Here is a 22,104-nt window from a genome sequence, read left to right as displayed (position 1 = left end):
AATAACAATGTTACTCCACGTCAGGTCGGCCAGATTTTGCGATGTCTCGGCGATGAGATAAACGACTTTTTCAAAGTTCCTGTGAGGAGCAGTAAAAATGGATGAACTGTCGATGATTAGCGGAAAGAAAAGAGGAAAGAAAAGTTGTCAAGGCTCGATTCAACGCACCCGTTGGAGGGTAAACTTAAATGTAGTTGGGGTTTGGTGAAACCTTAACAGACCAAGTTCATTGCAACTTTAGCTTCGATTTATTGCTTTCTTTTCTAGTTTTCCATCAAGAAACGTGTTTGGATTGTTATACAATTTACATTCACGTGCCCTTGGGATGCGATCTGCCAAGGCGACGGTCGGTTGTCAAACCACGATTGGCTCGTGCAGCAAGAATCATAAATTTGCTTTGTTATTGACAGAGGGAGTTGAAAGTGCTCCTTAAAAAATCCCTATGGGATGATTTTTCTACAGCAGTTTTATGCCGAAATCTTTTATGATTTAAATCCAGTTGTATGTTGTAGTATTAGTTGCAAGGTTACTAATTAAAAGCAATCGGTTCGGCAATTATGTGTATATATGTATAAAAGTTTAGAGAGAGCGGGTAGATGCCGTTCCGTGTACATTTGTAAGTGCTGATTGCAGAATATGTAGATAAATCTTAAGGCTTGCTATTGTAAAGATAAAGAGCTGTAAAGATTTGTTAAGTTATTGTAAAACGCAACATGTATAAAGCTTTAAAAGATTATATTTATCAGCCGGAAATTGAGCGTGTGTCATTCGTGCGTACGTGTTTTGTTTTTGCGTAATTGCGTGACCACCTGTACTCAGTTTCGAACCAGTCGTTTTTTATAAATCAACAATAAAACCACACAGTAATTCCATGCTTCTAGTCCATGGGTGTTAAATCGAGGTGAAGTCTCGTTTTTTACCCTGCAGAGAGGGGTGCGCAGGAAAAAGAAAAATTATGAATTTTGTTTTGTTTGAAACCCCGATTTGTGTACTTTTCGATACCTTTGTTCTTTTGTTGTGTTATGTACATTCAGTTTGACCCGTGAGTCTTTCTGCGCTTAAGCTGTGCATATTAATTTTATTTCTTTCTAAACCCTTTTGTTTTCATTTAGGTTTCGATTTTGAAAGTGAAAGACTTTGCAAAAAGACAGACACATGAAAGTGAAACACGCTCCAAAACCAATGGGTTTTTTTGCGTCCAAATTAGACTCGCGTGATCGTACTGCTGGATCACCTGACACAGGCAGGGTCAATGTCAATGAACCTGGTTTCATAATCATGAACCTTCCAGCCTATAAGTAAAGAAGTTGGAAATTTAGGGTGATTCCCTCCCTCAAATCTTAATGGGGCCCGTAGTCAGTGGGCAAGTAGAAGGGTTTTCGAATTCGTTGGATCTATTTTCCATAGTCACACGCTGAATATTTGGTACCCGCATGGAGTTATCCTGGTAAAGACTAAGGAGGGGAGGGAGGGGCTTAGCTGGCTTTCAACTGGGAGGTGGTAGAAACACCAGTTCCTCCAGGCAGGGGCCTTTGGGTCTTAAGGCTTATTTCGAAGCACGCCGGATTAAGATTTGAATACATTTTCTGAATCTATCACAAAAGATACCAGCATACTTGGAAGTGATAGGGTGGTGAACTTGGAAGTGACCTTCATGGTACCCCTAGCTCCGAAAAAAAACGTACTCAAACAAATAGACCACGAAAGTACAAAAAAAATATTATTGTATTTAAAGAGAAAAATGGTGGCATAAACATACCGCAGTTTTGTCTTTTGATGGAAGAACCGCTGGACACAGGTCCTCAACCGGGAACATTATGAGTCATACGATCAAGACCGATCAAGCTTGTTCTGGCAGGAACCGGAATTAGTTCCACTGGAAAAAACCTGCCTTTGGCTAACTTCCAATTCAATAAATAATGAAAAAAGCAGGTCTTTGTTCTATAGTTAGGACTGTTATCTCAAGTAAAGTGCATAAAAAACAGCCTTGTGCTCAAAAGGGCCAAGGTACAGGGGCACCCAGCGGGAATTAGTTCAAAACCACTTAAACATAGCATTGTTAAACGTATTTTAGTCTTAAAACGGTAGATATAGGCATATTTTTATCCCCTAAAAATTTTTCATCTGTTCGGATTTCCTAGCTGAAAGTCTGGTGATCCGAAAATTATAGGGATCAAAACTTACCTTTTCGAAAATTCCAGTCAGAAAAAAGGCTCCCGAAAATTCTAGGTGACCTTTTTAGGGTAAAAATCCGTTAAAAAGAGGCAGTTATACCATTTTTTAGATGTTCGAAAATCCTAGGAGAGGCAGGCAAGCAAGAAATTTTACAACAAATGTTCCGAAAATTCTAGATCTCAAATCTTCTTCCGAAAAGATATTCAGCTTTTCAACAGCTGGGCCAGAAAGGTAATTATTACCAAGAGTAACAGCACAGTAGCGGATGCAATATTTTGATTGGGACGGAGGTCTCACCTCGGATACTTCCTGCAGATTCAGTTGAACCCTACCTTAAAACCACCCCGCTTAGAAGACGACCTCGTTACTTAAAACCGGTCGGGTTCCACTGTAGAAAGTTCTTATCAATCATAAAGAAAGGATATCAGGAGTACAAACTAGGGAGATCCACTCCCCAAAGGGGATCTCCCTCCTCTTGCCCACCCCACCCGTTCTCTTTCCTTCATTTTGTCCTCTATCCTCCCATGGCTTCAGCCTCGTCCCTAGGCGAGCTCGCGCTATTCGAGTGCGCAGAGGAACTTGGAACCGAGCGCGATAGCGCGAGCGCATTGACAGGTGATCGTGATCGAAATCACATCCGAAATCGCCGAGGATGACTAGGAACGAGTCTGCTATGGCCCTATAGTGGCCCTATATCACATCATTTTTTCATTGTACACTCTGGTTAATTGCAAGGTATTTTGGAATATATAAGGGACTGGTCAAAAAGTATAGGTGGGGGTGGGCCGGAGCAGAGAAGGGGTGGGTCATAAGGTTTTAACCTTGCGCAAGGGGTGTGTCGTGCAATTTTCAGCTACCCTTAAGGGGTGGGTCACCTTATTTTATTACATAGATAGGCACTAACTACTGAGACAGTTGACCACACTTGTTATATAAAACACAGCCAGCTGGAATTATTGCTAAAATACTCACAAACCTGTTGTGCGAGAAAATGCAAAGGGTGACTGGCTGCACATCTATACGGGCATGAAACCCTTAGTTGACCTTTTTTTGTTTGGCTCTAACAAGCATGTCCTTTAATGATTTTCCTTTTTTGTAAGGTTTACTATTAAAGTTTGTGGGTAGCCTCTGTCCATCAAGCGTTTTTTTTTTTTAATTTTAAATTATTTTCCTCAAAGGTTGTTTTTGAGGAGTTTTTTCGTAGGATTCTCAAGGCTTCTCCTTTTTAACACTTGGAGGGTGACACGAGGTGAAATGAGCGTGCAAGAAGGTTTCCATTTGTTTAAAATGTGTCTTTGCATCAAGGATAGATTTTTCCTTGACTCTTGTGCCCTTGTATACAGCCGTGTCTAAAAACGCAGTCTCAGTGTCAAATGTTTCGGCCGTGAATTTAATAGTTGGGTGATGTAAGTTTGCTTGTTCAATGAAGGCTTCAGTGTCTGGTTTACTCATGTCCCGTAGGGAAAAGGTATTGTGTATGTAGGATTTCCACAAACTGTTGTTCTAAAGATGGTTTTGCTTAGAGTTGTTGTTTCAATATACGCCTTGAAAATGTTGGCAAAGGAATCAAAACTGCTGTCTTTGTGCCCACTGCAGTTCCATGGTTTTGTGGGTAGTACTTTCCATTGAAGTGAAGAAATTTTCTTTGAGCACTATTCTAAGCATTTCCGGCAAGTAATGTTAAGGAATGGGTTGTCTTTGTAGAAATTTTCATATGCTTTGTGACAGACAATTTCAATATACCCTCGTTTTGCGGTATATTTGTGTCAAGACTCATAACGTCCATCGAAACAAGAAATGTTCGGATTTTCACATTTGTCTTTTCAGTGAAAGGTATCATGTCTGTGATTTTGATATTAGTTGTAGCATTGTATCAACAAATTTTGCAAAACACAGAACAAGGTTTTATTGGATTATTAAGAGGAAACCAAACATTCGTGTTTTAACAAGGGGGTGGGTCATGGAATTTCCAGCCTCGCTTTAGGGGTGGGTCAGTCATTTTTGTGCCGAAGGGAGGGGGTAGGCTATGTGTTTTTTATCAACCACAATTCCAAATGCTCCGACCCACCCCGCCCCCCCCCCCACCCCCATACTTTTTGACCAGTCCCTAACTTCACCAAGGCTGGTTGGCGTTGGGTGCATAGGTCCGCAATAGGTGGAAGCCATGGATAACGTAATTCGCCAGCTGTAGTCACATGCATTCGCTCAAGTGCCTATTTTAACGTGACAAGGAGTTCAACGTGACAAGAAGTTCACACAACGTACACAGCTGTACAAAATAAAGAATTAATTTATTTCGCGTTTTACATGAAGTATCGCCAAGCGATTTATTAACAATGATGACACAGGCCTGAGCAGGTTGCTCTACAGCGGTTTTACTCGCCCTGTATTATTAAAACTATATCTTTTAGTTATATTTATTTCAGCTCAAGTATTTTAATATATGGATGCTCCGATAATTTTTTTTAATAACAAACAGTGATTACCTTTGAATCATTATTAACGCTTCCCTTGAAGGGCGCAAAGTTTCTCACTAAAAATTGTAATTAATTATTCCATGAATGAAAGTAGAAGATAGTCAATTTAATTATAAATTAGGTTGTTTTGGAAATTTTTATTAGCTTCGCCATTAAAAAAAGTCTTTGGCCTCGAGAAATGTTCGCACGTCGCGGTGCTTATTCGAGTCAATGAGCTCATAACGTTAAGTCGCCTTTTGGAGTTACTAGTGTAAACCCATTATCTGAACAAGCACTACGCACTGGTCACAGGGTATAAATATAACGAAGAACGAGAGCTGATGACAGGCGACGAGGTTAGAGTAGAACTGACAAGGGAAGACAACAGTAACCTAAAAAGTTGCAAGCACTACGAACAGGAATCAGGGTATAACATTAGAGGTCAACTACAGCTTACAACAGATAAACGAGGACTGACGAGGAAAGATGACGATGGTAATTCGGTTATCCGGAGAATTGCCGAGCGTTGCCGAGGGTTGTTGAGCGTTTAAGAGGATAGTCGAAAGGTAAAGCGACTTGCTCAGGGTTGTGGTTTGGATTTGAAGTTGACGTGAAGTTGTAGTTGACGAGCTAAGATGACGAGATCAAGCGAGCCGACTTGAGGATTTACCTGGATCCACGATAAGGTCTCCAGAGTTGTAAAGTTTGCCGGACATAGATTGCAGCAATTTCATTTTCAAAGAGGCCTTTCTCACAGCAGTAGTAATTCGGGACACAGCATTACCAAGTATTCCACAACACTATTGGCTAATGGTTCGGTTTGTGATCTTTTGACCAAAGTGAGAGGATAGCCTGTAGTTTACTGTTATAGTCGTAATAACAGACCAACTTTAACTTGCAGAGTTCCATGTCTGGAGTATGTCCTGGCGAGACCGTTTACCAAGTGAGCGACGAACTTTCTCAGGAAGTACCTACCGCGTCCACATATACCACGATATTTCCAGTCGCGTCATTTCTGCGTGTTGAAAACATCTCTAAGTTAAGATGTTGGACACTACTGAGCAAATTATTGAAGAAGAAACGTAACCTGAATTGCTGGAGGAACAACACTGCGTTTAGCGCCACAATACACCTGTGGATTAGATCAAATGGGTCGTTCGATATCTATCTAAAGCAAAGCTTCCTATTTCAGTTCTAAGCTGCACATTCCACGTTGACGGTAGAATCCTCAGTTTCGGTTTTATGTTTATGCTTGTAATGGCTACTTAACAGTCCTTTAAGTTGGTCTTCTGGAAGAGTATGGTAGAAGGAAAGCTCGCGGAAGGTGTCTGCCAAGTCGTCCTCCAGAAGGCTTATGAGGTAGACAAACGTTGGACGAGCTTTAGCGTCGTGCTGCCAGCAGAGGCTCATCATGTCATACCTGAATTAAGAAAACGATAAGCTTCACTGTTGGCGTCGACACAATATATGCTATCACAACAGTCACATTGGAGACTAAGAGGAGCATCATAATCTCGTACCCAAGTCTTCCACGGCCAAGGGAAAAAGAAAATCTTACTTTTCACCGTATGACAGAATGAGATCTGGGTACAAGATTAAGCAGCATTGTTGATTATGGGAAGGGCTATGATATAAGAAATACAACAGGTCAATGAAAAGACGATGTGGGAGTGGTTTTCATTCGCAGAAGGTTAGACAAAATAAGCGCGACATTCCCAATGACTAAATGGGAGGTCAGAGGCGTGGGCAGAAGTTTTTAAATTAGTAGGTCTAACATCAGATTTTTCGGATATAAGAATTGCAATAGTCCACTTTCGAGTTCGCTATGACCGCTGAATTAAAGAAGTGAAGACGCTTTTTTACGGCCTTAGCCTCAATCTGAAGTAATATACTCACAAATTCCGACGAGAAAAAGACTTGTTATTACTCTGTCTATTGCGTATATTCAAATTTCAAACACTTACTTGCCAGAATTTCTGAATATTTTACTTTACGTCGAAGCTAACCCTGTATGAATGTGTCGTTAATGTTTGTATTCAGCGGTAATTTTTAATTCGAAACTGGACTATTAGCTAGCCTATGGTGAATAAGTTGTTTGGAAGGTATTTACAGTGCATAGCCGTCTCCTTTTAAAGGCTTCGGAGGATAACAGAGGGTACAGAGTGCGATCAACAGGATAAGGAACTTGTGAGCGGGCTCCCACGGAAAAAACGCAGGTGAAGGCGAGGGGGCTCTCCCCTTTCTCCTCTACTTCTGCTCCTGCTTTGTAGCTTTCTCTTCGTCCTACAACCCACAGGAGTTGACAGCCTGTTCATAAGCGACAGGGAGGAGCTTTGACGCGTTCCAACAACTCAGTTGCAAAGTTTTTCTGGAATTACCATAAGCATGGTGGCTTACCCTAAAAATGTGGAGCTAAAGAAACCAGAACGAAACCGGCGACGAAAACGTCACTTAAAAAGCTAATTCGTGCTGTTTCAAACTCCATCGCGATCATTCCATTTCGTTCAATTGTCAAATGTAGGTAAATTTTGTCTAGAGTTGAGTTCTTATGGGCAGTTTTCAAGGTCAAAATAAGGAAACGAAAATCGTCGTCTAGTATTTAGGTCCTCCATAAAACGTTGCATTTTAAGTGGTACTCTTGGCGCAGTAACGGAGAAGAAATGTACAAAACAAGGGTGATGCACGTGATTGATTATTAACCCTGCTGCACTTTTGACGTTCTCGCTACCGTCCGGCGTCGTTGTGGGTTGGGAAAGCTCCCAAACAAGAGGAGTTGCTTATCATACGGGTCAAAGAAAATAAAGCTTTGGAAGATATCCAGGTCAACCTAGACTAATTAAGACAATAGACTCACAGTCTGTCAGGACATTCTTCTGGTTTTTCCAAGAGCCCGCCATCTACCACGAATTTAAGAACTTCCTCATTGGATTTCCCGGGGTAAGGTTGGCAAGCTAAAGTGGCCATTTCCCACATCACAACACCAAATGACCTGTACGAAAAAACGAAAAGTACTCAGTTCATTCCACGTTAGACTGTCAGGTAAAGTTCGCGTAGTCCCTAATTACAAATCGGACCGAGTCCTCTTCCCTTCCTTGTCTCCCCCCGGCCCGCCACCACCACCCCATCCTTCCGCGCTTTCCCCCGTCTGTTTGCGCTTTTTCACTTTTTCATCCTTTCCAAATAGAAAGTCTGTTCCCAGGTTTTACTAACTTTAGCTAGCGACTACACTCGCGCGCACCAAATCAAATCCCTCCTGCGAGGAGACGTGACACGTGCCAATACTCGGACAGGCTAAGCTCACACTGGCTCCGCGCGCAAAATGGTGATGTGTTCACACCTTGGGTACCCTGTTTGAAACTATTCACGTATTTGCTCCACGGCATTTAGCCCCGTCAGGCGCCATTTTGAAACACGAACGTAGCAGTAAGTTATGGGTATGCAGAGCAGTAGATTGCCTGGGACCTAAAGCCTGGTTTCCATGCGATCGCAACGATTATCCCGACCGCTGAAGAAAAGTTCAGCAATCGTAGCGATCAAATGGAAACCACTCTCCCTGCGATGGCAGCGACAACGATCGCTGAGATAGAATTTTTAACAACTTCAACATCGTCCTTGGGCACTAGCAATGGTTCGAATTCTGTTGAGGGTACTTGAAACAAGGGTGTGTTCACATAAGTATCCGGATCAACGACTGCAAAATACTCTACTGTTGAAAAATTTAACTATTTATACGCAAAGTCGTGGCAAAACATTTAACGATTATTACGATTCATGTCCACTCACCACACATCGCTGTTGCTGGTGAAAACACCATCTTTTAAGGACTCTGGTGCCATCCACCGTACAGGAAGCAGACCTACAATGGGATTGGTATTGTACAAACATTAATACAAGCTACAAGCCGAACACTAAAAGAGAAGTCATCAGCAAAAACGCCATTGATCATCCAGTATTGGACTTAACTTCAGATGCGTACCAGATATACATGGCAGGTACGTATTTGGCACTTATGTCCAATTCCGTCGTCTGTAGGATTAATCGAAAGCATCTCACTCTAACCGGAGAGCTTGCTAGCAGGCTAATCGTACTCAAGCTATAGGCTAATGGCTTCAAACTCAGCGAAACTCATTAAGAAAAATCTTTAAGTCAAAGCAGCTCATTTCCCGCGCTTACTAACACAATAACCTCCACAAGTCTGAAACCTTCCCCAGGGAACATGGTCCTTCATGTCACTTGATACTTTATATTAACAAGTACTTCCAGTGATTACAATTTGACTCCCAAAATCAGTTATGTGTTCGTTGAATTAAGTACAACTTCTCGAGTCTGTGAGCGAAATGCTATAATGGTGTGACCTCGTTTGAAGTACTTTGGAATGGTGCCATTTGTTGGTCTGTATTTTTCAAAACGAAATTTGCGACTTGTTCGTCAGCTGTTAGCGAAACACTACTAGACTACTCTATTATCTTCAAAGTTAGTGGGGCAGCTTTTGCAGTACACAAGCGGCGAGCAGCAAAAAACTATGACGCATCCTCCTTTTCTTCCTGCTTTTCTTATTTCTCGCCGCTTGAGGTTCATGCATGCCAAGCGTGGACTCCACTGTCATCGAAGAAAAATAAGAGACTACCCGCAGACTACTGACACAAAGAACAAGTAAACAAGTGATCCATGTAGCTTACCCTTTCCTCCCTTTCTGTAATAGTCTGTTTCGTAAATATCGCGAGTCATTCCAAAATCTGTGGAAACAACGCCATACGTTAATAGCGGAGCTCTCGTGCGCGAAGCGCGCGCAGCGGAGCACCATGGGTAAGAAAATGTGGTAATCTACCCATCCGAGAAAATTTGGTAATCACGTGACCGTACGCCCGACCGTCCGTCCGCACCACAGGCATACCAATGTAAAATAACTCAATCAACAGGTATGTTGACCCAAATGCAACTCGAGGTTATTTTGGCGGGAAATCGCATAGCCACCCGCGTCTTGTAAAGCAGAGGCATCTAAAGAGTCAGTAAAGACGATAGCGGAAAGCGGAAATTGTTTCTTTATCCGTGTTTTCTAAAGTATTAAGCTTAGATTAATTGTCATGTCGACAAATTTGGAGTATAGAGCGAGAGAAAGACAGAGAAAAAGTGAAAAAGCGACAGGCCAGCGAAACTCGAAGAGAAAGAGGGCGACAGAGATCTTGAGCGAGAGATAAAAAACAAAGGAGACATTTTTTTCTTCGAAGAACAACATGAAAATTTTGTAGTGGCCGTGACAAAATGAGAAATGCTAGCGGCCACCAATGCAAGGAGAAAATGAGCGGCAGTGAAAAAAATGTGAACGAGAACCCGTACGACATTTCCTTCATAAAAACGTTTCTGGAAGTTTCTCGTTGTAGTCGTGCAAAACAACGGCAAAGAAATGTACAAAAAAAGTGTGCTGCACGTGCAAAGTTGCTTTTTGCTAATTAGACCTATTGTTGTTTTTCACCGTTTTCCGGCGTTGCCTTCGCCGGTTAGCATCACACGATTTTGTATTTTGTTTGAACAAACTATAAATGTTATCGAGAGCTTCGCTTTTAGCCCTGGCTAAATCTATATATTAATAATATCCACACAAAATCACTGTAAAGAAAATTCGACAGATGGTATCACTCTTGTAGTATTCCTACCTCCTATTTTAACTGTGTAATTCGCATTGACCATACAATTTCGGGCAGCAAGATCCCTACAAAAGGGAAAAAAACATAAGGATAAGAAATGCAGAATCTGCTAACGGTTGGCAAGACAAACTTACACATTCCGGGCAAATTCGGTGTGTAACGAAAATGTGTCTCTTTCCCAGCGCTCTCTCCGCCTCTGTCAGGCCCTATTGCTCCAGACGGAGGTAAAAATCATTCTGTATTCTATGTATTCTGTCTCTTTCATAACTGTAATTTTCTGGGCCGAGTGGCTCAAAGGTCGATTAACGCAAATCCAGGGTTTGTTACTATGACAACTGGCATGCACTGTTAACAATTAACCAGAAATACACTTCACCTCTCTCACACAACTCCGCCTCAGTTGTCAGTCTCACCTTACTCACCCTCCCCTGTCACCACCCCCACTACGACAAGTACCCCAGTGGTCTTCTACAAAGTTAATCTATGCTACTCCCAAAACAGCGTGACGGAGGGTGACGAGACAAAGAACGGCCGCGTGGGAGACTAGTACCCCAGACATAAGCTACGTTTAGGTAAACTGTAATCAAACAAGAAACACCTTCGAGCGCAAAAAAAACCAACAGAAACACCCGTAAGTGCCATACCTGTGGACGTATTTTCTGGCTGCCAGATATGCCATGCCGTCGGCTATTTCTCCAGCCATCTGAAGAAGTTCTTGAAGAGTTGGCGCCGGCAGTGATCCTTCCTAATGAAGACAAAGAAATAAAGATATAAAAGAAAGAAAATACTGCGAGCTACGAAAAAGACAGCCGTGAATCACAAGGTAAGCTTATCCTTATTTTAAGCGAGAACGTTTTGAAGTCACTGGACTTCATACAATCCTGATAGAGGGATAAAAAACTCTAATAATGGAATATGCGTGAGAGAAGAAATCAGAAAAAACATCATGAGTTCCAGATGGAGACTGAAGTCATGAAATTCCGTAAACTAGTTCGGTGGTCTTACCTCTGAGCAGGGTCAATCGTGAGTTTACCTTCAAAAAAAGCCCACTTTTACTCAAGGCTTCGTTGGCACGGCACCGGACTGAATTCGCGCAAATAGGTGTTCCGTTCATACGGAACCATCTTAACCGTACGGAAATTACGGCACTTAGCCGTTCAAAGTTCCGTGTGAACAAAAAGAAAATAACGGTCCCCTGTGAAAAAAGTGTCCGGTCGTCCGGTGCCGTGTGATTAGCACAAAAGAACTAATAAGCCACTTCAACATTTCCCATAATGCACCTTATTTGCTCCCCAAAATTTTGCATAAGCATTGGTTTCAATTTCTCTTGGGACGACTGTAATACCCTGGAGAAATGAAAAACAAAGGTTATGCAAAATTTGGGGGTGGGGGCAAATAAGGTGCATAATGTAGCCTGCGTAGCAAGCGTTTCCAATCGAGTTATTGCGCGAAAGTCAGAGCGGAAGCAGAAAAAAGGTATTGCATAACGGGAAATGTGGAAGTGGAGAATAGCCCACGTTCGATGTATTAAAATTCTAACATGACTCCAAGGTGTTAAGGAAAATTTGCAATTTGGTCCCTAAAGCCTCGGAGTCATGTTATAATTTTAATATATCGAACACTGTTCTTTCTTCCTCTGCTGGTGGAGCCGGGTTCGACATTTCTACTTAGTCATTACTTCATTTCTTAGTTCTTTTAAAGACCTTGAGTATTGGTCCGACATCAAGAATCGAACCCACGACTAGCTCTGAGCCAACACATCCACAGTTAAATTAAAGGCAACAAAGTGACAATATCTCGGGAAACCACTTACCCCTGGTCGGCGGGATCGTAAGAAGTTCTTAAGATCTCCCAGCTCCATGAGCTCCATTATAACAAGAGTAGGTTGTCCTTCAGAGACTACGCCCAATAAACGCACAACGTGATTACTGGAAAATTGTCTGAGGGAGAAAAGAGTACGAAAATAGGACACTCATCAATAACATATCGCAATGTGTTCCGGGTTACTGATTCACTGCACGGTTAAACTAACTGCTGTACTTGAATGCGCATATCAATGAGGTGAAGGAGGAAAGTACATTTCGAGGACGGTTCTTCGAACTGGATACTATTTTGGTCCCAAGAGGGGACTTTTGATTTCGTCACCGTTACTGAACAGGGCTCAAACCGATGTCATCATGGATTTTGAATGGAGGTAAAGAGGCCTGGGGGCTAGTAACAGTTTGCATTGCAACCTCGTTCCCAGGGACTCTGTTCTTCCCGTCCCCTGAGGAAGAGAGACACTGGAAACCAGAATGCTAGATTTTCCACATTTGCCACTTTCGTTTGGCTATAATACAACATTGCCCCCTGAGTAGTTTTAACACTCATCTAAGATGGCGGCCCGTAACGCAAAGTGCTTGATCTCGAGGATCTTACGGAAAAATAGATGACGGTGAACAGTCTGGAATTGATCACACACACTTACTTCATAACAGAGGCCTCTTGAAGGAACTCCACTCTGTCTCTTGATGATGCGTTTTCATTTACAGTCTGACAAAAGAGAACAAAGGTCAGCTATTGCGCAACATCAGCTACAACTTCTAAACGCATGATCAAAACCCATACTTTTCCCATTAGAAGAAATTTAGAAGAATTTGTATAGGGTCAGCAGAGAATAATGGTGCTAAAATAACACCGTCAATTTGCACTAACACGCTGATCTCTGACATGGAAGGCTTCTTTATCTTGTTCTCCTTGACAACCCTAACCTCATAGAATATTTTTCCTTGGAAACACGTTTATAACCAGGCTCATTTGACTTGTAGGTAAGAGCGTTACCTTAACAGCTACTCTACAGCGAGGAGCGTTAGGAGTTATGTCTTCCGCCTCTCCTTCGTACACCATTCCAAATGAACCATTCCCGAGTTCACGCACTAGCTTAATCTTCTCTCGGGGAAACTCCCACTCGTCAGGAATATACACTGCAAGAAGAGAAAACAAAAGCTTTAAACTATATCGTCTGGGATTTGGAGCTCCAACGCCCGGATCGCTCAGCCACGCGGGCTCCTAATGTCATGGGAAGAATTAGCAAAGGCACCACAACGGCAAATAAGAACGCAAAACCGCGCGGAAAGAACTGAAAAAAATTTTCCAACTTTAATATCATATCTGCCATTGGTCAATGCGGTTTTCAGCTTACGCGCGCTGTTGTCCGTGTAGTCGCGAGAAAAAAATCAGAAAAATGGGACTGTAAAGTGTTGTTTGCTGCCAAAAATCTGTCAGGTTTTCCAAAAATTCAATATGGCGGACAGTTGAGTACATCAACAGATAAGTCTGACATGCGCAGGTCGTGAAATAGCCCCTTTAAATCTAAATCTGCATAATTAATTGATCATGGCTCATTATATTTCAAAGAATTTAGGGAAAAGGTGGACTAGCAAAAAGCTATGACAGTTTACATCACTTGAATAATTTAATAACTAAAATAAATTACAACTATTACAAGATGGTTGTGTTGTGGCTAAAGCAGCGAACGCTTTCGAGTAGGCTACCACAAAACATAGTTCACGATAGCCTCGGACCAGGCTCCGCTGTGGGAAAAAATGGCAATAAACGGAGTGAAAAGGCATAAAAAATCGGCTAGCGAAGCTTTTTCCGAGCGGTGGGCTGGGGAGGAGGAATGGGTGGCCTTGCCGCCTTTTTCCCCAACTGCGGAGCCTGGCCCCAGGTTAAGTTCACGATAAATTGTTACATACCATCAGTAGAGGTCATGTATTCTGGATTAACTGAAGCGTAAAGCACCCCAGGAATCGTCTCATCAGTGTACCTGAAGTACCATAACAAAGTTATCTACCACTGGATGAGTAAAAGACTGGGAGCGCAATCAGATTACACACTTACTAGCGAGAAACTTCAGTGGTTTCCCTGTCTCTCAGAACCTCAGTGGAGAGAATAAAGCGCCTGCATTGTATTGGGGAGGTTATAGCAGTATTGATGGTTTGAAGCCTGTCAAGGACTGAAGATTTCTTTCTTTGTTCCACGCTCTTGCCATTCGGATCATTCCATTGTTACTGGAAACTGTTTCTACAAACCCAGGAGTGACTGTAGGGGTGGAGGGGGGGAGTGTTCCTCACCGGCACCACGATGGTGGTCGTGCGCGAGGGGCGAGCAATAAGAGAGGAACATGATCTTGGCAGGCGTAATTCACGCTCTGCACTCTGGATCCCACATAATACCTCTTGTAAACGCTTAGCCTGCTACGCAGACGTAATCTTACTCCGGTTAGTAACGTCTTCGAAGCTGCGCCGATATCCCTGGTCTCAGCCCGACCTGGACTCAGCGAATTACCGGAAATGCGTTTCGAATTTCCCTTCAACCTGATTGGTGAACTGACAATGGCTTTTATTAACAGGCCAATCATGGCACGTACTCAAATCCGGGTACACAGGTGGGGGGCCCTTCTGCGGTGTTTCTCAGAGGGGCTTAACCCTTTAAGCCCCAATAAATTATACACATACAAATTCTCCAAACTGACCACCATACACTTCTTTGAGGAATGTGTAGAGGGAATTTTATAAAAGATCAATGCATTTTCACTTTGGTGATCATTTTATCAATTCTCATAACCGTTTCTCCTGGCTATGTATGGATATCATTAGGAGAAAATTGATGTTGGTCACCACTGGGACTTACAGGGTTAACCTGAAGTTAATTTCCAACTGTGGCGCAGACAAGTGAACATTATATTGCCGTAAATAGGAAACCCTTCTTTAAAAGAATTAAAAAGTCTAGGCCTACATACTGACAAAAAGAAAATCACCTCTCATATCTTTTACGAGCAAAATACCAGATTAGAAAACCACAAGCCAACACGAATACAGCACAGGAAGCGAGACTGGCTCCCACAACAGTTCCTACAGCTAACGCTTCTGTCTCGTCTCTGGGGCTCTCTGAAATATTGAGAATAAACAAAGCTCTCAATATAAGTTCAGAAGGCAGAGTGCAAGAGGCGCCTCTTGCCTGCGCCTTCACATTTGAAATTTCAGATCCTTAAAAATTTTCGCAAGATTCGCCATTTTAATCCAGTTCGCCTCCAGGGTTCATACAAAAGCTAGCGACCACTTTTTAAGGTCTTTTCAAGGACCACATTCGATTATCAACGACCACCTATGAGGAATTTAATTTCAGAGATTGTAAAAAACGCTTTACGTAAATAACCTTCAACTTCTCTGAACTATGATTACTATTCTGCCTTGGACAACCAAACAGCATTCAAACACTTTCCAGGCTACTACATTCAAAGTTAAGACTGTACGAACCCTGGCCTCTTAACAAGAAGCGCCTCTTGACATCGCAAGTGAATATTCACCATACCCTTGACAAATTGTCGCCAGATTTTCAGTTGTCACCTTTTTTGCCCGAATGGCTATTTTTTCAAATTCGCGCTGCGCCTCTTGATATCTCATTTGAATTTTGACCAACCCTCTGGCGATTTTTCACCTGATTCGCCATTTCAGCATTGCTCGCATTTCTGGACATAAGTGCACGATCACCTTATGAACGAAAAACTTTCTGCCTTTGAAGGGCAAAAGTAGTACCTCTACTTCTCAGTGCTGACAAAGGGGACCAGGCGGGGAGGGCGGGGATTTCCCCAGCCTATCATGAGCATGATCCCCGGCTACTCTAATCGAAAACAAAAGGAAATAGAACCAAACGAACTTCTTAGCTGTTCAGTTCCCCGCCTTTTAACAAACCCACAACTTGAAATCTTAGTGAGAGCCCTGATTTTAATACTCCGCGGGGCGCGGAGTGTATTGTTCCATCCCCAAGGATCAAACGCGTGTCCTCACACTCTGCAGGTCAGCGGTCTACCGGCTGAGCTACAATAGTCCTAGCGTGGTCAAACGGATGAAATATCATAACGCCGTTTTTGACTGCGCTCAGAGTTTTAATCCTGTTCATTTATCAACTTAACTAAAAAAAACACTTCAGAGAACCGCAATGTTAGCGAACGAAATGTAAAATCGGTATTTGGCGCATTTCTCACAAAAAGACCGATTTGCACTGAAAACAATAAGGAACCAAGTAATCCTTTTCTATTCATTTTTAAGACCTGTTACCGTCATTCCAGATTTTCCATTCATGATAAAGATTTTCCAGAACATTTTATTATATACATATCAAAGAAATACCAGGTGGGCTTTCGAGCGAAAACATATATCAAAATGAAGTCCGGAAATTTTTTTTCAAGCTTCTTACGCAATTGCATAAATTGGTCTTTATATAATAAATAGAATATTACATGGTCGCTTGGAGATACCAAATTTCTCTTCTCGTGTTGAAACACTCGAAGAGAAATTTCCTATCTCCGCGCGTCCATGTAATATCCTCTACATCTTCGCGTCGGGCCTTTCGCTGCGAAAGCTAAAAAATAGAGCGATACATATATATTTTTCACTCTGCAACAGAATCCGCTGCAGTTATTATAAAGTAACTAGATAATGTATTAAAAAAAAAACATGATAAACGTATCTCCACTATACTGTGCGTTGAATTTCCACAAGTGCAGTACATAGAGGATATTACACGGTGGCGCGAAGATATGAATTTTATTTTCGAGTGGCAAAACAATATTTTACGAACTCGCTGCGCTCGTTCGTAAAATATTGTTTTTGCCACGAGAAAATAAAATTGATATCTTCAAGCCGCCGTGTAATGTTCTTTTTATTATATAGACAAAAAGACATTAATAAAATAATAGATTAGTAATTGTGATGACTCAAATTTACAGTACAACAATATAAGACGTTGTTTACAATAATCTTGAGAAATAACACTGAACGGAATAGGGCTCTACAATGACAAAATATAAGCAAAACTTTGAAAAATGTGTAAGTAAAATTCAAAAGACGCAAGACGCCTACAAATTTCGGAGGGAAATTAACGAAATTACGACATCGATAAACTCACGTGTGAGATTATGGAAAATAAACCACTTGGGTCCCGGATGTAGTTTTTATGAATTTTACGAGTGGTATATTTTCCAGTGAAACACTCGCGTCTATATAATAAATTGAATTATGAGAGAAAGTTAAGTTTGTGAGGGCTGACAACATTGTGATTAGTGGAGGTTAAACCTGGTTTCGGGACCCAGAAAAAGTGTCCCTTTCCCCTGAATAGAGGTCTCCATTTAATAGAGGTAACAAATACAAAGATTTTGTGAACATTTTTCCGTGAATAGAGGTGTCCCAAGGGAGAGGTTCTATAACTTCATGTAACAATCATCTTTACACATAGGACGAAGCCCTAGTTTTTTAACGAATATAAATATATCTCACATGATAAGCAGAAAAATACGTTAGACACTCACTTGTGGCTTTCTCTTTTTCTTGTAGAGAGAATAAAGCTACCGGGCTCCAAGATCCATTTCCCGCGGGAGTGATGGCTCGTACACGAACAGAAAAGTTTCCAGCAGCACTAGTTGCTCCAAGATAATCACGCTTTTTGCCATCACAACACAGCATGTCCGGAGAAAAAGAGTCCTGTTCATTGCCAAACACAAGAAATTTGAAAGAAAACAAAATGCTTTTTTAACTTATTACGCCCCCCTCACCCCCCTGGGGAACGTGTGCCTTCGTTACAGCGCTTTAACCTTCCCTTGGTACTTTGCGCTCTCTGTTAGGGATTCCGCATCCAGACTATTTTCTTCATTCTAGCGGCCCCAGAAGTTTCAGGTTTCAATGTTATTATAAATTGGGTTTTCGTTTTGTATATGTGCACAATGGACATTAAGAACAGTCTTTGCACGACCATAGTTTGCTTTCACTATTCTGCCAACATTAGGGCATGAAGCACTTCGTAATTTACCTACCCTTTTGATTTCTATGTCATATTTAAGCACAAGACCATTGGGTTCTTTCGGTGGGTTCCACGTCACTTTGTACTGCAAAACACATTGATGCGACTGTTAGTATGAGAGAGAAAAAAGGCGGGAAAACACAGTCTACATTGACGGGACGGTTAGCAAAACGGAAGGCAAGCCGCTAAGGACTAGATGGTGCCTAGTTTTCTAATCAAAGTCAACACTAATAAGCAATTTTTACAGCTGAATGCTGAGGGACATGGCCCTGTAAAAGGAGACCATTTATGGTTAGGTATAGGCGAATCTTTGTTTACATTTTTTTCTTAATTAGGATGCAACTTTCATTCTCTGATCAAGCTATCAAAATAAACTCTCTGAATATCGAAAGAGCAGAACAATTTCTGTTCTCTCTGAAAATTTGAGCCCGATATATCCAATAGTTTCGGAGAAATTCTCTTTGAAAAACCTAAAACTGCAAAGAATGTATGGGCTCATTATCGTTTTTCTACCCAGCAATTTCGCGGTTTTCGGTGGCTGCCATTTCCTTTGTTATTGCTTGCAATTTGAAAAGTGCACAAATTGCTTCAATTAACCAACTCTTTCAACTTTTGAATTTGATTTGTGCATATGGTGACCCCTTCTATGGGTTAACTCGTATGCTAATGAGCAATTTGGATCGATGTACGACAAGAGAGGATAAAGGGGACAGAGAAGGCATCCCCCGTACTTACCCTATTCCATAGGTAATTCGTCTCGAGTTATTTTTAGAATCGGGATAAAGTTACCTCGCGCGCTGTGGAATGTTTCGTGGAGGTTTCGCATGACTAAACATGCAAAACATGTCGGGCGAAAGGCAATGAAAGCGTAAAGAGATCGAGAGCATTTCTGAATATTGAAGCGAAATGAGTCGGCGCTCACCTGGGAAAAGGGAATCGCTCGACTCGTTGTCGACAACCCGTGAAATCAGTTTAACTCGAAGTTATCGTAGCCTCAGTGCGTAAACAAAATGAGAAATTTCGCCGGTCTATTCAAACCGGTCTTTTGTACAATAAAGCAAGTAGCAAGTAATATTCATGTACATGTAATTAGTTTTACAAATTTGAATTTTATTGTAGTTTTTTTAATTTGTTAAGCCCTGTTGATCAGTGAATGTAAATAGCGCTCTAGAAGTTATTAGATTATTATCATTATTATTATTATTATTATTATAGGACGCCCAGTATTATTTTTGTTGAATAATAAAAGACTAATGAAAGAATAAATATCAAACCAGAAATTGCTCTCTTCAAACTGTAAATTAAAAATGATCCTGAGAGAATATTCAGTGTGTTAAGGATTTCCCTGCTGTACTGTTAGCAAGAGAGGAAGGGGGATTCTTTTTAATTTCTTTTCCGCTGATACAGCTTTAACAGAAATCTCTCTTTAGTCGTTTTCGTCGACAAAACGAATAGCAATATCGCTCTCCGCGTCTTCCGCCATTTTTTTCTGCGTTAATTCGTGAAAGACGCGTGGCTCAGAGCGTGGGTCATCCACGCGGAGTACATTCGCGCTACGTGATTGGCTGTTGTCTAATCCCCCTTGGGATCTGTGGTTTTAAAAAATAACTCGAGACGAATTACCTATGGAATAGGGTGTGTACGGAGGATGCCTTCTCTGTCCCCTTTATCCTCTTTTGGTGTACGACTATGGGAAACTACCCACCTCAGTACCCCTCCCCTAAAGCAACGTTAACACGAACTTCACACTTAAAGCAAAATTTTGGATTACAGGAGGGGTAGGTGGCCAGTTTACCAGAATACTACCTTCAGTTAAACGTTCCTACCTCTCTCGCAGTGTGGTTAGTAACTTTAGCTTGGACATCTCCCTCAAGGTCATCAGCTGTATCTAATTTAATGCGAGAAGGAAATTATTATTTATTATTGAAGTATTGGAATTTACAGGAAAACAACTTTGTATTATTATTATTATTATTATTATTATTATTATTATTATTATTATTATTATTATTATTATTATTATTATTATTATGCAAAATTTAGCACAGGGATTTTCCCTGGGGAGAAATATCCAGTCAAGTCTCATCCCGAGACCTCAGACTTCCAGCACTTTTCTGAGGATATGTGCCGATCCGAGGAGTGCCGACTTTTGCATCGTTCTTGTTCGGTTCTTAATTCCTAGTTGCTCCAAGCGGCCTGCCAGCTTCTTTGACACTGAACCCAATGCACCTACAACCACTGTTAATTATCGTTATCGTTATCGTTATCGTTATTATTATTATTATTATTATTATTATTATTATTATTATTATTATTATTATTATTATTATTATTATTATTATTATTATTATTATTATTATTATTATTATGTCCATTCCTTGTAGACTCAGGCCGGATGTTGGGCCTGGTTTATAGTCCTTGGAAGCGGGTTACAACAAGTCACCACGGGTCCCAGATCTCTCTTTTCCTTCTTCTTACAGGAACAGTTTTTTCCTTATTATCTTTGCTGTCCCCAACAATGCTGTTTTCTGGATAACTTCCAACCTCACGTTCACGCCGATTCACTTCATGTACTCCTTAAACTTGACTGATACGGCTCTAAGGGCCCCAATAACAACAGGCACTACAATGACTTTTCGAATGCGCCAGACTTTTGCAATTTCATCTCTAAGTAGTTGGTATTTCTCTAACTTCTCAAGTCCCTTATCTTTCACCCTGTCATCACCTGGGATGGCAACATCAATTATGACAACCTCTCTTTCCTTCTTATCAATAAAGACAATGTCTGGTCTTCATGCCTCAATTTTCCGATCACAGTATCAGTATCTTGAAGTTTTCACTTTCCACCAGTCCCTCCAGCTTCTGTTCACACCAGCTATTAGCTCTTTCCAATCCGCATTTACCACAAAGTTGCCAGTGGATATACCGTGCCACGTTACCATGCACATTGCTATCTCCAACTTTGCTGAGTAATGCCTCTTCACCATTTCTCACATACCAACTCAAGTATTTCTCTTCTCTCCTCACGCAACTCTCACAACTGGTCAGGCCTCTTCCTCCCTTCTTTCTCGGTACGTATATTCTGGCAACATCACTTCTAGGGTGTAGCTCCTTATTCATTGTCATGATTTTTCTAGACTTCCTATCTATTCCCTGAAGTTCCTCCTTATTCCATTTAATTGTTCCTGCTCCATACCTCATGAGCGACTCAGCCCAAGTGTTTGCTGCTTTGATCTTGTTCTTACCATTGAGCTGAGATTACATGACAAGTTTGAACCGCCTTATTATTATTATTACTATTATTATTATTATTATTATTATTATTATTATTATTATTATTATTATTATTATTATTATTTTGAGAGAGGAGATCGCCGTTTTCGCAAGAAACCTTTTAAAGATCGCTCACCATCCATCTTTGCTGGAAGGCTATACCTGTTGCAGACTCATCCCCTTGGACAAAAACCCTGGAATACGACCTACTGGCGTTGGTGAGGTCCTGAGGCAAATAGTTGGAGAAACTATTGCTGGATTTTTGAAAGAAGAGATCAAAGAGGCAGCGGGCCCCCTCCAGGTTTGCGCAGGCAATAGCGCAGGCGCATGGGTCGCGATACATGCTATGAGTCAAGTGTTTGTAGAGGAAGGAACACATGGTATTTTACTGATAGATGCAAGCAACGCCTTTAACCAAATGAACAGATCCGTCGCCTTACATAACGTCCAGATAACCTGCAAGGAAATGTCACTTTACATCATAAACACCTACAGAAGCCCCTCGAGGCTCTTTATTTGCGACGGAGGTGAGATATTATCACAGGAGGGTACGACGAAGGGGGATCCCTTGGCCATACCCTAGTACTCGATCAATACATCTATCATGATGCAGAGCTTAAGGACAAGCACACCAGGTGTTAAACAAGTATGGCTAGCCTACGACTCTGCGGGGGGTGGACAAATCGTGCCGTTGTATAACTGGTACAATCACCTGA

General features: G+C 41.5%; 1 protein-coding gene across 1 annotated transcript in view; it reads right to left on the bottom strand.

Moving 5' to 3' along the window:
- Positions 1 to 4,528: 4,528 nt before the first annotated feature.
- LOC140937515 (putative insulin-like peptide receptor) overlaps positions 4,529 to 22,104 on the bottom strand; it is a 47,969-nt gene continuing 30,393 nt past the window's right edge. The window contains exons 16-29 of the mRNA XM_073387076.1: positions 19,942 to 20,003; positions 18,129 to 18,200; positions 17,628 to 17,799; positions 15,078 to 15,207; positions 14,014 to 14,084; positions 13,097 to 13,239; positions 12,744 to 12,808; positions 12,090 to 12,216; positions 10,921 to 11,021; positions 10,286 to 10,341; positions 9,311 to 9,367; positions 8,415 to 8,487; positions 7,486 to 7,620; positions 4,529 to 6,051 (exon numbers count right to left, since the gene is read on the bottom strand). Coding sequence (XP_073243177.1) covers positions 5,826 to 6,051; positions 7,486 to 7,620; positions 8,415 to 8,487; positions 9,311 to 9,367; positions 10,286 to 10,341; positions 10,921 to 11,021; positions 12,090 to 12,216; positions 12,744 to 12,808; positions 13,097 to 13,239; positions 14,014 to 14,084; positions 15,078 to 15,207; positions 17,628 to 17,799; positions 18,129 to 18,200; positions 19,942 to 20,003 — 1,490 coding nt within the window. The 3' untranslated portion in view covers positions 4,529 to 5,825. The remainder of the gene's footprint in view (positions 6,052 to 7,485; positions 7,621 to 8,414; positions 8,488 to 9,310; positions 9,368 to 10,285; positions 10,342 to 10,920; positions 11,022 to 12,089; positions 12,217 to 12,743; positions 12,809 to 13,096; positions 13,240 to 14,013; positions 14,085 to 15,077; positions 15,208 to 17,627; positions 17,800 to 18,128; positions 18,201 to 19,941; positions 20,004 to 22,104) is intronic.

This window comes from Porites lutea, chromosome 5 (genome assembly GCF_958299795.1).
Source record: "Porites lutea chromosome 5, jaPorLute2.1, whole genome shotgun sequence".
NCBI classification, from domain to species: Eukaryota; Metazoa; Cnidaria; class Anthozoa; order Scleractinia; family Poritidae; genus Porites; species Porites lutea.
The sequence above is the reverse complement of the archived record's forward strand: the minus strand, read 5'-3'. Positions and strand labels throughout refer to the sequence as shown.